General features: G+C 41.3%; 1 protein-coding gene across 4 annotated transcripts in view; it reads left to right on the top strand.

Annotated features, from left to right (window-relative positions):
* Positions 1–14,617, top strand: part of Tasp1 (taspase 1) — a 234,468-nt gene that overhangs the window by 168,836 nt on the left and 51,015 nt on the right. For all 4 annotated transcript variants that reach the window (XR_007977962.1, XM_052183747.1, XM_052183746.1 and 1 more), the window contains exon 12: positions 8,998–9,108. Coding sequence is in view for 3 of the 4 variants with exons in the window: in XM_052183747.1 (XP_052039707.1) it covers positions 8,998–9,108 (111 nt within the window). In the remaining variant the exon portion in view is untranslated. The remainder of the gene's footprint in view (positions 1–8,997; positions 9,109–14,617) is intronic.

Here is a 14,617-nt window from a genome sequence, read left to right as displayed (position 1 = left end):
GAGGCTGAAAACATCCAATGGAAAAAAGATAGCCTTTTCAACAAATGGTGCTGGTTCAACTGGAGGTCAGCATGCAGAAGAATGCGAATTGATCCATCCTTGTCTCCTTGTACTAAGCTCAACTCCAAATGGATCAAGGACCTCCACATAAAGCCAGACACTCTGAAGCTAATAGAAAAGAAACTGGGAAAGACCCTTGAGGACATCGGTACAGGGAGAAAGTTTCTGAACAGAACGCCAATAGCGTATGCTCTAAGAGCAAGAATTGACAAATGGGACCTCATAAGGTTACAGAGTTTCTGTAAGGCAAAGGACACCATGAAGAGGACAGATCGTCAACCAACAAATTGGGAAAAGATCTTCACCAATCCTACATCAGATAGAGGGCTAATATCCAATATATATAAAGAACTCAAGAAGTTAGATTCCAGAAAACCAAACAACCCTATTAAAAAATGGGGTACAGAGTTAAACAAAGAATTCTCACCTGAAGAACTTCGGATGGCGGAGAAGCATGTTAAAAAATGCTCAACTTCATTAGTCATTAGGGAAATGCAAATCAAAACAACCCTAAGATTTCATCTTACACCAGTCAGAATGGCTAAGATTAAAAATTCAGGAGACAGCAGGTGTTGGAGAGGGTGTGAAGAAAAAGGAACACTCCTCCACTGCTGGTGGGGTTGCAAATTGGTACAACCACTCTGGAAAGCAGTCTGGCGGTTCCTCCGAAAACTGGGCACCTCACTTCCAGAAGATCCTGCTATACCACTCCTGGGCATATACCCAGAAGACTCCCCACCATGTAATAAGGATACATGCTCTACTATGTTCATAGCAGCCCTATTTATAATTGCCAGATGTTGGAAAGAACCCAGGTATCCCTCAACAGAAGAGTGGATGCAAAAAATGTGGTATATCTACACAATGGAGTACTATTCAGCCATTAGAAACAACGAATTCATGAAATTCTTAGGCAAATGGATGGAGCTAGAGAATATCATACTCAGTGAGGTAACCCAGACTCAAAAGGTGAATCATGGTATGCACTCACTAATAAGTGGATATTAACCTAGAAAACTGGAATACCCAAAACATAATCCACACATCAAATGAGGTACAAGAAGAAAGGAGGAGTGGCCCCTGGTTCTGGAAAGACTCAGTGAAACAGTAGTCAGCAAAACCGGAACGGGGAAGTGGGAAGGGGTGGGTGGGAGGACAGGGGAAGAGAAGGGGGCTTACGGGACTTTCGGGGAGTGGGGGGGCTAGAAAAGGGGAAATCATTTGAAATGTAAATAAATTATATCGAATAAAAAAAAAAGAAATTAAACAAACAATATACATGAAAAAAAAAAAAAAGAAAGAGAGACAGAGAGAGACAGAGAGACAGAAAGAGAAAGAAACCCAAAAATATCATAGTCAGTGCTCTAAGATTAAAATATTTAGGATTTGCTAAATTAGGCCACAAAGAGAATTCTAGAGATAAACAGTGCCCAGTGAACTGGTAAGAAGAGGGAAGAGATTCAGAGCTTTGGATCGGAGGAGAAATTTCACAACAGTCAAACTCACGGTGCCCAGAATTCTGGCATCCATCCTCTGCGATGACATTGTATCGTGTTAAGAGGACATATTAATGACCTGATTTGAAGGGGGCTGACCCCAGTAACCAGCCCTCGCACATTCCACGCTGGCACAATGACTCACCATCCTTCTGTGTTCACCTGGCTGAATCCATTGTAACATCTGCTCGTCTCACTTTTATCTGAAGCAGCATCTGATGCAGCGTAATTTATACCGATGAGGAGGAGCAGCGTATGCCCAGCCACCCTGACATGTTGTATTAGGCCCAAAAGAAAGGTGGCTGTCCGGGAAATAGCTCCACACTCTCTAAGAAACTCTCCCCATGCTGTTCACCGAAGCCTCCTTGGTGGTCTTCCTACCCCCTTTCCTAACAGTTACTTAACTGAAGAGCAGCCTGTTTAGTTTCTTGTCTAAAGACTTTGTTTTAATGTATTTTCACCCCTCTGATAACTTTACACTTTTGGAAGATGCGAGTGTAGGAGAGGACTCTGTGAGGCATCATTTCTACTTGATCGTTGACCCTTCAGCCTCATTTCTGGTCTTGTTCATTATATCAGCCTTTTTTTTTTTTTTTTTTTTTACCTTGTTTTTGTTTTTCTAAATTTCCAGATTTTTTTTTCTCTCCTGAATGAGCTTTTACTTGTATGTCCCAATTTGCTTATATATATATTTTTTTATTTTATAAAATCTATATATTTATGCTAACTTACATAAATCATATATTTTTCCTTAGTTCTTTTTTTTTTTTTCCTATATTCTTTGTTTGCATTCCAAATGATTTTCCCTTTCCTGGTTTTCCCCTCCCCATAAGTCCCATAAGCCCTTTTCCCTATGCCTGTTCTCCAAACAACCCCCTCCTACTTCTCTGTCTTGGTAATCCCCTACAATGCTGCATCAAGTCTTTCCAGGACCAGGGCCCTCTCCTTCCTTCTTCTTGGGAATGATTTGATATGTGAATTGTGTCTTGGGTATTCAGAGCTTCTGGGTTCTTTCCAGCTTCTGGCTATTATAACTAAGGCTGCTAAACATAGTGGAGCATGTGTCCTTATTGCATGCCAGGGAATACTCTGGGTATATGCCCAGGAGTGGTATAGCAGGGTCCTCCGGAAGTGTCATGCCCAGTTTTCTGAGGAACTGCCAGACTGATTTCCAGAGTGGTTGTACTAACTTGCATTCCCACCAGCAGTGGAGGAATGTTCCTCTTTCTCCACATCCTTGCCAACACCTGATGTCTCCTGAGTTTTTAATCTTAGCCATTCTGACTGGTGTGAGGTATCCCTCAATGGAGGAATGGATACAGAAAATGTGGTATATTTATACAATGGAATACTACTCAGCAGTTAAAAACAATGAATTCATGAAATTCTTAGGCAGATGGTTGGATCTGGAAAATATCATCCTAAGTGAGGTAACCCAATCACAAAAGAACACATATGGAATGCAGTTACTGATAAGTGGATATTAGTCCAGAAACTCTGAATTTTCAGATTCTTTAAGTCCTCCAGACCTTGACCTTTGCTGTTCCTTTAGCTTGTAATGGCCTCCTTTATTACCTTTATCTTGTTCCTTTTTTTTTAAATCTTTTACTGAAATTTCAAATACCATGCTTACTGAAAGGCCAATTAGCAATGGATTCTTCCATCTTAAGTCTCCATCTTAGCCCCATTTGATTTACCATGGAGCTATTTCAAGCAGTTCTATGTTAAGAAGTCACAGTGCTGTCTGTACACTCTTTTAGTGATAGATTAACTTTGTAACCCCCTCCCTTTCCAGTTATTATAGAGGATAAGACAGTTTATGTAAGTGACACTTCCTGTGGGAAGGGAATAGAACCCACAACACCTTAGTGCAAGCTCCTGTTGTAGGAGCCTTGGTCTGGCAGCACTTCTTCACTCTTTGGAACAATTAAGAATGCGGTTGGAATTCCATTAAGTTTCCTTGATTGATTTGCTTGCTGTGTTCTCTGCCTGCCAAGCAAAAGATCTTGTCAAGTGATATCGCCTTCTTGAGGCCCTGAGCTTTCAGCCTTTCAAAGCTTCTCATTTACCATAGATTTCTGGTTTTTTTTTCCTTATTCATTCAATTTCAGTGAAGTAAGTACTTTGACTGACCAGATTCTAACGATTACACTCTGATCTTTTCAGTTTAGCCACTTTTGTGCGTGGGTGTGCGCGTGGTTGAGCGAGTGCATCTGTGTGTGTGTGTGTGTGTGTGTGTTTCTCTTCCTTTCTAATGCTAAAAACTTTCAACATCACTGTTCCCTTGCTCCCCACACCTGACCTCTCTTCCTTGTTTTGGAAAACTAGTTCTGAACTTTTTGATAAGATGAAACTCTCCTCTGTGCTCAGAACTCTGTTGTCTCTTAGTGCTGTTTATACCAGGGCCATGTTGCTTCCATGCCCGAGATTGATCTGCCTTTCAGTAATTCTCTGGGATCATGTAACAGATATGGAGAACCTATAATTTTCTGACTACTTGGTACTCTTTTGAGTGTCTGTTTTAAAATTTCACTAACTCCAAACATAATTGAGCAGTCAATGACTATCCTTCAATGTAATGGACTTGTGTGCAATAAACAGACAAAGTCAGTAGAATTTGTACTTCGGGCAAATGAGTGCATAGGAAAACAACTCAAAAAAAAAAATGGAAAACATATGTGGCCTCAGAAGGTATTCAGTGCTCTTAATAGCCTAATGCTATTTAAGATTGCTGTTTAAGATCTGTATGCAGAGATTGGTAGAGTCTCATCTAGGTGTTTATCTGCATCATTTGAACATTTCAGCTTTAATTGCCAGGTTCATATTAAAGCAAAACACACCAATTGTGTTCTGAAGCAAAAGACACTGCTCATAAACCTTGAGTTCTGGGCAACATCCTGAATTATAAAGGACAGAAGGGTTAGCATACACATGGGAAGTTGAATATAATAAGCAAAACCTCTGTTCCTTCAGAATTGTTTTCAAATGTTTTGCATGTTTTAAATACTGAATATTAAAGTCTTTCATGTACTATTGACTAGTTAAATAAAACATTTTCCAATTCAGAGGGTTTTACTTTTACTCATAGACAATGTGACATCCAGCCTCTCTTCAAAGTGTAAGGCACATCCTCTCCTACTATGGCCTAACTAGACAGTCCAGATAGGGGAAAGGGGACCCAATGGCAGGGAGCAGAGACTGAGGCAGCCCCCAATCCAATAGTCAGGGAGCCCATATTTAGATCAAAATGTACATTTGCTACAAATATGTAGGAGCATAGGTCCATCAGGGCTCCCTGATGTTTGGCCCAGTCTCTGTGAACCCCTCTAGCTCCAGGTTAGTTGAGTCTGTAGGTCTTCTTGTGGCGTCCTTGACTCCTCTGGCGGGCCCCTTTCTATCCCCCCACTCTTCCACCAGACTCCCTGAGCTCCCCTGATGTTGGCAGTGGGTCTCTACAGCTGTTTCTACCCACTGCTGGATGAAGCCTCTCAGGACACAGTCCTGCTTTCTGTCTGCAAGCAGAGCCAAGTAGCGTTGATAGTGTCAGGGCTTGGCTGTCCTATGTCTCAAGTTGGGCTAGTCGTTGGTTGGCTGTTTCCTCAAATGTGTCTAGTCCTGCTGGAACTAGATTTCTCAGTGTGTGGCAAGAACCCCAGAGGGGTTCCACTTCTCTAAGGAGAAGGGAAAAGGACAATGGGGGGAGGGATTTGTAAGGGTGGGACTGGGAGGAGAGGTGGAAGGGGGGCTTGATCGAAATTCACTATAACATGATTTTAAAAATGTTATAAAAGAAGATAAACATGAAGAAGGGGGCAGAGTCAAGACTGTGTTGTGTTTTAAAGTAAAATGTGAAGTCCTCACCAGGAACAAAACAAAACTCACCTCCAACAACAAAGTATGAGGGCTTTTATTTTGTTGTGTTTGAGATTTGTTCTGTTTTATATGCTGAAGCTCACTCAGCATGAATTTTTTATTTGTTTTAGAAATATGGATGTTGGTAAATAAGAAAGGATAGTTGGAGAGGCTAAGAACTGAGAAAAAATTGTAGTAAGTTTATATATCAGGACATTCTGCATTTACATGTATTTGAGCAAAAGCTTAAGAATAGAGATATTACGCATATATCAAGGGAAATTTTATCAACATATTTGACTTGTAAGAAAAAAAATCTCAAATAACTTAATCAAATTATGTTCAGTTAAATTTTTCAATAAGAATAGAAGGCAAGACCATTAAGGAATGCTATTTTAAAAGCCATATGAAAGCCAAGAAGATTATTTCATATAATGAATAATGAGAGGAAGTCAGCCTAATCAGGTAGGATATGCTGCAAGATTGTAGGTAAATTCATTCACTGTTTACATGAAAGTAGTCTTTATTATTTCAACAATTTTGGGGTTCAAATACATATGAAAATTGATATAATAAAATATATTTTAAATCAGTAGAAAAAATTTAAGTCAGTAGAAAAAGTACATTTTAAAGTGACTAGATAAGGAATGAGTTTTTCAACAAAGTTTTATTATTCAAACTGGCTCACCACTTTAGGAGCGTCGTCTGCCACAAAATCTGCACTGTAATCTTTATCCCAAAATTAATTCCAGAAGCTTTAAGTCTTAAAATTAAAGTCTGTAATTGTAAAAGTACTAGCAGAAAATATGGACAAAATATTTTCCTAATTTTCCACTAGAGAAGGTTTTCCTGTAAAATTTACAACACAGAAGCTTTAAACAAGATAGGCTGGCACATCAACTACAGAAGCATCAAAGCAAGTAAGCCAAAAATGAAGAATCATAGGCAGAGTCAAAGTACTTAATATACTGGGGAAATATGTGCATCACACATGGCCAGAGACTTCCTGATTTGATGTAGAGTATAGCAGTTAGGTAGAAAAGGAATTAGGTGACAGGTAAAAGCAAATTTTAATTTGGGATTATGTTTTATTGCCCTGATAGCAATGCAGCGAGAAGGCTTGAACTCAGCCAAAATAAACCCTTCTCAAGCAGCTTTGGGCAGGTGTTCTGTCTGTTCCAGCTAGAAGACAAGTGATTAATACTGGGGGGCGGGGTGGGGGTTGGGGATGGGGGTGGGGGAGGGTGGCTTAGGAGATCCCTCCTTCCCTCTCCCCCCTGCCCTTCCTTATCTTCTCCTTAGGACAAGGACAAGTTTGTTTGTTTTGGTTGGTTGGTTTTTTGTGTGTCACTCAAATAGGTTTTCCCTCTTGAGCATGTTAGCTTTCTGGAAGAAGATTATCCAGTCTCTGCATGATTAGAGGTATACCGCTTCTGCTTCTCTCTAGTGTGAATCCTGGACCCTAGATCAGGGATTGCTGAGTGGCTACTTTTATGTCAACTTAATATAGCCAGAGTCATCTGAGGGGAGGGAACCGTGATTAAGAAAAAGCCTCTAGAAGGTTTGGCTGTCCATCTTCTGGAGGAGATCTGTAGAGGAAGGCCAGGTCTGTGGGTGGGGCCACTCCTGCCTTCTGTAAGAAGGCTGCGTGAGCCCCGAGGAGCAAGCCCCCTGTGCATCAGTTCCTGCCTGCATGGTTCTGCCCTGTTTAAGTTCCTGTCCTGATTCCTTCAGTGATGAACAGTGATGTGGGAGCATAAGCCAAATAAATTTTTTTCTCCCCAAGTTGGTTTGGTCGTGGTCACAGCAATAGTAATCCTAGCTCGGGCACACTAAGCTTTCTGTAAAAGGAGGAGGGAGTAAGGGCCATTGGCTTTACACGAGCCGAGCGAGCGTCAGGATGGCTCCTGCCTCCTACCTGTCTTCTTCTCTCCTCTCATCTTTCTTTTCTTAGATTTTAAAGTAAGAAAGTCATTTAAAATGCTTAAAATTTTTTTCTTAACAGTGTTTTTGTTTGTTTGTTTGTTTGTTTGTTTTGTTTTGTCTTGTGAAAGTTTCTTCTTCTTTAAGTTCTCTCTACTCTCTGGAAACTTTCATAGGTATCTAGCTAGTCTTTCTATTACTGTGATAAAACACCATGACCACAGCTACTTAGGGAGGAAAGGTCTTTTATTATTTTTTCAAACTTATTTTATTTATGAGTACACTGTTGCTCTCTTCAGACCCACCAGAAGAGGACATCGGACCCCATTACAGGTGCTTGTGATCCACCATGTGGTTGCTTTGAATTCAACTCAGGACCTCTGGGAAGGGCGGATAGTGCTCTAACCACTGACCCGTCTCTACAGCCCAGCTTATAGTTCATATCTCAGTCCATCACTGAAGGAATTTGGATGCAGGAGCTAATGCAGAGGTCATACAGGAGTGTTGCCTCCTTGCTCAGCCTGTTTTCTTATAGCACAGACCACTGTTCAGGGGTGGTACGACCCACAGTGAGCTGGGCCCCCCCCCCACATCAGTCATCAGTCAAGAGCATGTCCCACAGATCTGCCTACAAGCCAGTCCTGTGGATGCTATTTTTAAAAAGTTAATATTCCTTCTTCCTAGATAACTGTAACTTGTGTTAACTTGATATTAACAGTAGTCAGCACACCAGGTCTGCGAGGGAAGTAGCTGCTTGTCTGTCTTTCCTTCCCCAAATATCTGCCTTTCTTTTCTTTCTTTCTTAAACTTCTTGGGTCATCTTCACCCCCTCACACCCCCCTCTTCTTTCCATCTGACATTCTCTGGGACTTCAGGAGGGTGTGGCGATAAAGATATGTATTTAATCTACTAAATTTAACCAGAAGTTTCCCCCAAATCCAATTTGGTTGGTTTTATTTTTACTACTTTCTTTGATAGTTGTTGGTTTAATTTTGCATTTGTTCTCCACGTGCTCAGTCGCTATGCCAGATGTTCAAGAAGATGTCCTTGGGGAAGAAAAATGAGGGGCTTTAAAATGTAATGCTCTTGAAATGTTCACAATGGCTCAGTGTGTGAGATCTCAAGGAGGCTGGGCTATTTCTAACCACCAGACTGGCAGAGTAGAAGTTCAGCTTCACCCTTATTTGTATAACCATCATGAGCATTTTTAAATGTTCGTAATAAACTTTGTGGCTTATTGTTTAAAATTGAATTTAAGGTAGTAAATCAAAGCCTTTGGTGGTGTGCCTCTGGCAGCGGCGAGAGCCTTGTGCCGGATCCCTGAGACTTGATCAAAGAGTGATGCTGAGCATTCTTCTGTGTGTAGTTGTTTGGTCCTTTAATCTGGTGGTGTTTCCAGCTCCATTCCAAACACAGAGCTGCACATGCTCTCTCCGACTCATGTCATCTTGGCAGTATCTAGCCCTGCCTTTGCCAAATGGCTCCTGTTCAGGCACAAGACCGTCTCTTTGCCATCCCGTGTATATGAGGTATGAACAATGGTTGTCAGAAGTTGGGCATCTTTCAAGTTTTTATTCGTGCCACATTTTTGTTCTAGTAATCAAATGGAAATTGAAAGTGAAAAAGAACATTCACTGAAAGGTGACTCCCGCCCTTTCCTGCCCAGGTTCACCTTTCCTTGCCAGTGAAGATGGCGTGCTTGGCGGGGTGATCGTTCTCCGGTCATGCAGATGTTCTTCAGAGTCTGACTCCTCCCAAGATAAACAGACACTGCTAGGTAAGTGAACATCTGGGAAGAGCCATGCAAAGGCTGATTCCCTAAGTCAGCTGTTTTACTGGTGATGTCTAACTGGCACTATGCCAGTTCCCACTGTTGATTTTTCTGTAGGTAAATTTATAAAAAGTTATTGGTTTTTTTTTTAAGATTGTGTTTAAGGCATATTTTAAAAATTAATTACTTAATTAATTTTATATACCAACTACAGTTTTTCTTCCCTCCTCTCCTTCCAGTTTCTCCCCATCCCCTCCCTTTATAATCTTCCTTTTCTCCTCAAAAAAGGAGAGGCCTCCCCTGGATATCAAGCATCCCTGGTATATCAAGTTGCAGTAAGACTAGGCACATCCTCGCCTATTAAGGCTAGACAAGGCAACCCAGTAGGAGGAAGGGGTACCAAAGGCAGGCCACAGAGTCAGAGGAAACCCTGTTCCCAATGTTAGGAGTTGCACATGAAGACCAAGCCCCCTAACTGTATCATTCGTGCAGAGGGTTTAGGTCAGCCCCATGCGGGCTCCCTGCTTTGTAGTTCAGGCTTTGTGAACCCCTATAGACCCAGGTTAATTGATTCAGTGGGTTTTCCGGTGGTATCTGTGACCCCTCTAGCTCCTTCCTCCTCTTTTGCAGGGTTCCCCAAGTCGCACTTGTTTGACTGTAGGTCTCTGCATCTGTTTCCATTAGTTACTGGGTGAAGCCTCTCTGATGATGATTATGCTAGGCTCCTGTCTTCAAGTATAACAGAATACCACTAGCTGTGCCAGGGCTGGGCTCCCTCTCGTGGCATGGGTCTCAAGCTGGCCAGGCATTAGTTGTCCACTCCCTTGATTTCTGCTCCATCATTACCACAGCACATCTTGTAGGCAAGACGAATTGTAGGTTTAAGATTTTGTGCTTGAGTTGATGTCCCATTCCCTCCATTGGGCGTCATGTGGTTACAGGAGTTGGCTGTTTCAGGCTCCTTATCCCTCATTGCTAGGAGTCTTAGCTAGGGTCACCCTCTTACATTCCTGGGAGTTTCCAATGCCCTAGGTTTCTAGCTCATTCCAGAGATAGCACCCTCCCCCATTTCAGTTGTCCCACCTGATCCCTCCTCTTCCCATCCTCACCCCCATGCCCTCTCACTGTCCTCCCCCAGACACCCACAGTGTCCATTCTCTTTTCCCTTCTCAGTGAGATTTATATGTCCTCCCACTTGAGCAGTCCTTGTTACTTAGGCTTCTTTGAGTCTGTAGATTGTAGCATAGTTTTCCTCTCCAGTTAATATCCACTTATAAGCGAGTACGTACCATGTTGTCTTCCTGGGTCTTACCTCACTCAGGATGATCTTTTTAGTTCCATCCATTTCCTGGTAATTTCATGGTATTATTGTTTTTCAATAGCTGAGTGATACCCCATTGTATAAATGTACCACATTATACATTTATCCATTCTTTGGTTGAGGGACATAGAGGTTGTTTTTAGTTCCTGGCTATTATGAATAAAGCTGCTATGAACATAGTTGAGCAATTGTCTAGCAATCTATAGGTATTAGTTAAAGCATATTTTAAAGGGAGCTATGATAAAGTCTTATAGCTCATCTACTCTTCTGTTTTATTCCATGGAGCATCAGAGATGACCTGTGACAATACATTTAATAACATAGAAACAGGGTTCTCTTTTGTTCTTCCTCCTCTAAAGAGAGAGGACTATGTGAAGAGCTTGGAACTTAGTCCTGGTTCCCTGGCTTACTATATCACTGCTTCCATGCATTACTTTACAGTACTCTGCCACTTCTTCATTTGTAAAAGGAGATATTTGCCACACCTCCCTCATAAAACTGTTTTGAGGAAGGGTCAGTAAGTGTTTTTGCAGATTTCAGACTACATCCAGATGTATAATCTTAGGTCTAACCAGGAAGGTCCAGCTTCATATCTGTAGTGATGAAGCCACCCTACCTCCCAGTTTTCAAGGCATAGACAGACCGGTGGGATTGCCATGGCTCCCAGGATGCTTCTACTTATATATTTATCTAGATTGAAAGTTCTTGAAAATCTGTGTAGCAAGGACCCTAGATGTGTCTTTTTAAGATATATTTATATACACATACACACATACACACACACACACACACACACACACACACACACACACTAACTGTACTTTCTTGATGAATTATTCCCCAGTGAACCTACTTTTTGTAAGCCATACCTAAGATTAAAAAGGTTGTACTTTGTTGCCACCCCAAAGGTCCTGTGATCCCTCCTAGACTCTGACTTCATGTGTCCTCCATCATCCTGGCTTCTAACACTGAAGTTAATTGTTCCTGGTTTTTTTTTTTTTTTCAAAAGGAATTTACAGGTTATATACTATTGTATCTAGCTTTCAGTAAATTCTGGCCCTAGTTTGTCTACCAACCATCAGTGACAAGGACTTTACTTCCTATCATGGTTCTCTTCTTTGGGACACTTGGGGACAAATGTCACCAATATCCTTGACTGTTATGTGTGTTTTTGTTTGTTTGTTTGTTTTTTTGACAGACAGTTTCTCTGTGTAGCCCTAACAAGTCATAGAAAATGCTCTGTAGACCAGGCTAGCCTTGAATTTAGAGATCAGACTGTCAACTCAGTGCTGGAATTAAATTGGTGTGCCACCACCACGCAGCATGGGAACTGTGGTCCTTAACCACTTTCTCCCTTTTTATGCCTTCCCTCCCTCAGCCTTTGCCAGTTCAGACTTCCCTTTTCTATCATCTCATAGAGAATTTCCACCTCTAGATTATAATCAGGATTTTCATATAACACTGCATGTTTAAACTGAAGGTTGAATATCTTTCTAAATGTGCTGCAAGAAAACCAGAATATGTATCTCTTAACATTATTTCCATATTCTCTACTATTATTACTTTTTTTGTAGCTCAGGCTAGCTTCAAAATCTCTATCTTTTTTATCTCTGCTTCTCCACTTTTGGAATTACAAGTGTATTCCACCATGTCTGCTTTTTACTTTTGATTGACATATAATTATACATGTGAACAGTGTACAATGTGATATTTCAATTTATCTGTGCATTATATGATTAAATCTGGCCAGTTAGCATATCTGTCACTTAAGCTTATTATACTTTTATTCACAGATCGTCTAAAATACTCTCTTGCAGCTGCTTTTAAATATGTAATAAATTAAATATATAATAGATTATAACTAGATAATAGATTAAATATATAGCAGGAGTCAGAGGCAGTCTGACTTCCGAGTTCAAGACCAGCCTAGCTTGGTCTTCAGAGTGAGCCGCACTCTGCTGGGCAACAGAGCTTATTCCTGCCATCTGATTACAACACTGCCCCAACAATGCTCCTTCCCCAGACCCAGGAGGTATTTGAGCCACTCTCAGTTTCTATGGAATTAACTTTTTAGATTTTGCACGTCATTATTATTGAGGTAAAATACCACCACCCCCCCACTCTTATACACCACCTGCCTCTGATTACTATTTACCTTTTCTTGGAGGTATTAAAACACACACACACACACACACACATACACACACACACCACTGCCTCCGATTACTTTTGGATCTGCAGGATGCCATTTACCTAACCTATTGGGAAGAGTTCCTACCCACTCTCTTTACAGACCCGGAGCATGCTCTAATACCATTTTCAACTTCCCCTTCATTCCCTATACTCAGCTCCAATGTCCCAAGTCTTTGTCTTTCCAATAGCATTTCCAAGCAGACATCCTTTTTTCCCCAGTAACACACACTCTCACTCTCACTCTCCCTCTCCCTCTCCCTCTCCTTCTCCCTCTCCCTCTCCCTTCCTCCCCTTCTCAAGAATTACTTATTTATGTGATTACACTTTCACTGTCTTCAGACACACCAGAAGAGGGCACTGGATCCCTTTACAGATGGTTGTGAGCCACCATGTGGTTGATGGGAACTGAACTCAGGACCTCTGGAAGAGCAGTCGGTGCTCTTAACCACTGAGCCATGTCTCCAGCCCCTAACTTGCTCTCTTTATGGCTTTTTTTCTTGAAAATGTCCTGTCCTAGTAAGCTATCTTTAAGATCTTGCTCAAATGAGAATTCTCTGCAGGAGTTTCCTCCAAGGGATTTGCTCCATCCTTGTGCTCTGTCCTTGTGCTCTCCTAGCTCCATGCAGTCAACATCCTTGTGACACTTAACAGGAAACTCCCGGTCAGTAGGAAGGTGCTCCCCTCTCTGTCTAGGCTGGAAGTTCTTTTCTCCCTCCAAAGTCCAGTTACTTGACAAGATAATCAAAGGTTATTGAGAACTAGAAAGGGCTCTGACCTGTCTCTCTATGCATTAGAAACTTCTTCCTTCGGAGAAGCACTCCACATACTCTAAGCAACTGGGAGTAGGTACTGTGTCTTTGTCCCCATCTCCATAATAGGCTCCCAGTAATTTTTAGATAAATGAATTTGAGAGCTAAGTGTAGTTTTTATATTATCTTAGTCTTCTCCTCCCCCCCACCCCCGTGTGTGTGTGTGTGTGTGTGTGTGATTGGAGATGTGCATATGTGAGGATTAGAAAACACCCTAAGGTGTCCTTGCCTTCTGCTCCTGTGACGGGCCTCACTTGTTCTTCACGCTGCTTCATACTCCAGGCTTCTGGCCCAGGAGCATCTAATGACTTCTTGTGTGTCTTTCTCAAATCCTCAATTTTGATGTTATAGACATGTCCTACTGTACTACTGCAGCTAGTTTTCATGTGGATTCTGGGGAGCTTTACCTATCAAGCCATTTCTTTAGTTTGAATTGAATATTCTTCCAGAAAAATGTAATGTCACGTAAAATATCCTTATATGTTCTAAAATGCATAAAACAAAGTTTGAAAATTTGGCTTATTGTGTGTCTATGACTAAGATTTAGAGCTAGTTTAAATGTCTCCCAACTTCTGCACCTGCTCTTATGTAGGAACTGTGTGGCCCTGAACATGTTTCTTACACTTGCCTGTCATGTCCCACTCCCTAGATCAAGAGATGCTGATAAAGCCCAGCCTACAAACTGCATATTTAACAAAAAAGCAAATATTTTGTCCCTGCATGAAACAGATGAAAATAATTAATTTTCTATATGTTGTTGAAGGGGGGGCAATATATTTTTACCTGCTGAAGTATAATTGCATGTTTTCCAGACCTTATAGAATTGTTTTCTTGAGGCTGTTGGAATTATATGGTTAAGAAATGTGCAAACAGGGGCTGGCAAGATGACTCATCAGGTGAAAGCACTGTCTACTTTTGCAGAGATCTTGGGTTTGATAGCTTGCACCCACACGGGGGCTCCGTCCTCCTCTGGCTTCCCAGGACACCAGACATGCAGATGGTACACAGACACACATGTAGGTAAAATACACATACACATTAAAATAAAAAATATTATAGAATGTGCAAACAAAGACACACAAGACCCCCAAATGGAAATAGAGAGTGTGCTGCTAATTTAAGCTTGTGATCGAGGTAATTAGAATATATGCAAATATCTTCCATAAATAACTAATCCTGCTATGGAGAACAT

Source organism: Apodemus sylvaticus, chromosome 5 (genome assembly GCF_947179515.1).
Source record: "Apodemus sylvaticus chromosome 5, mApoSyl1.1, whole genome shotgun sequence".
In the NCBI taxonomy this organism is placed as follows: Eukaryota; Metazoa; Chordata; class Mammalia; order Rodentia; family Muridae; genus Apodemus; species Apodemus sylvaticus.
Note: the sequence above shows the minus strand (reverse complement) of the source record. Positions and strands in the feature narration are given on the sequence as shown.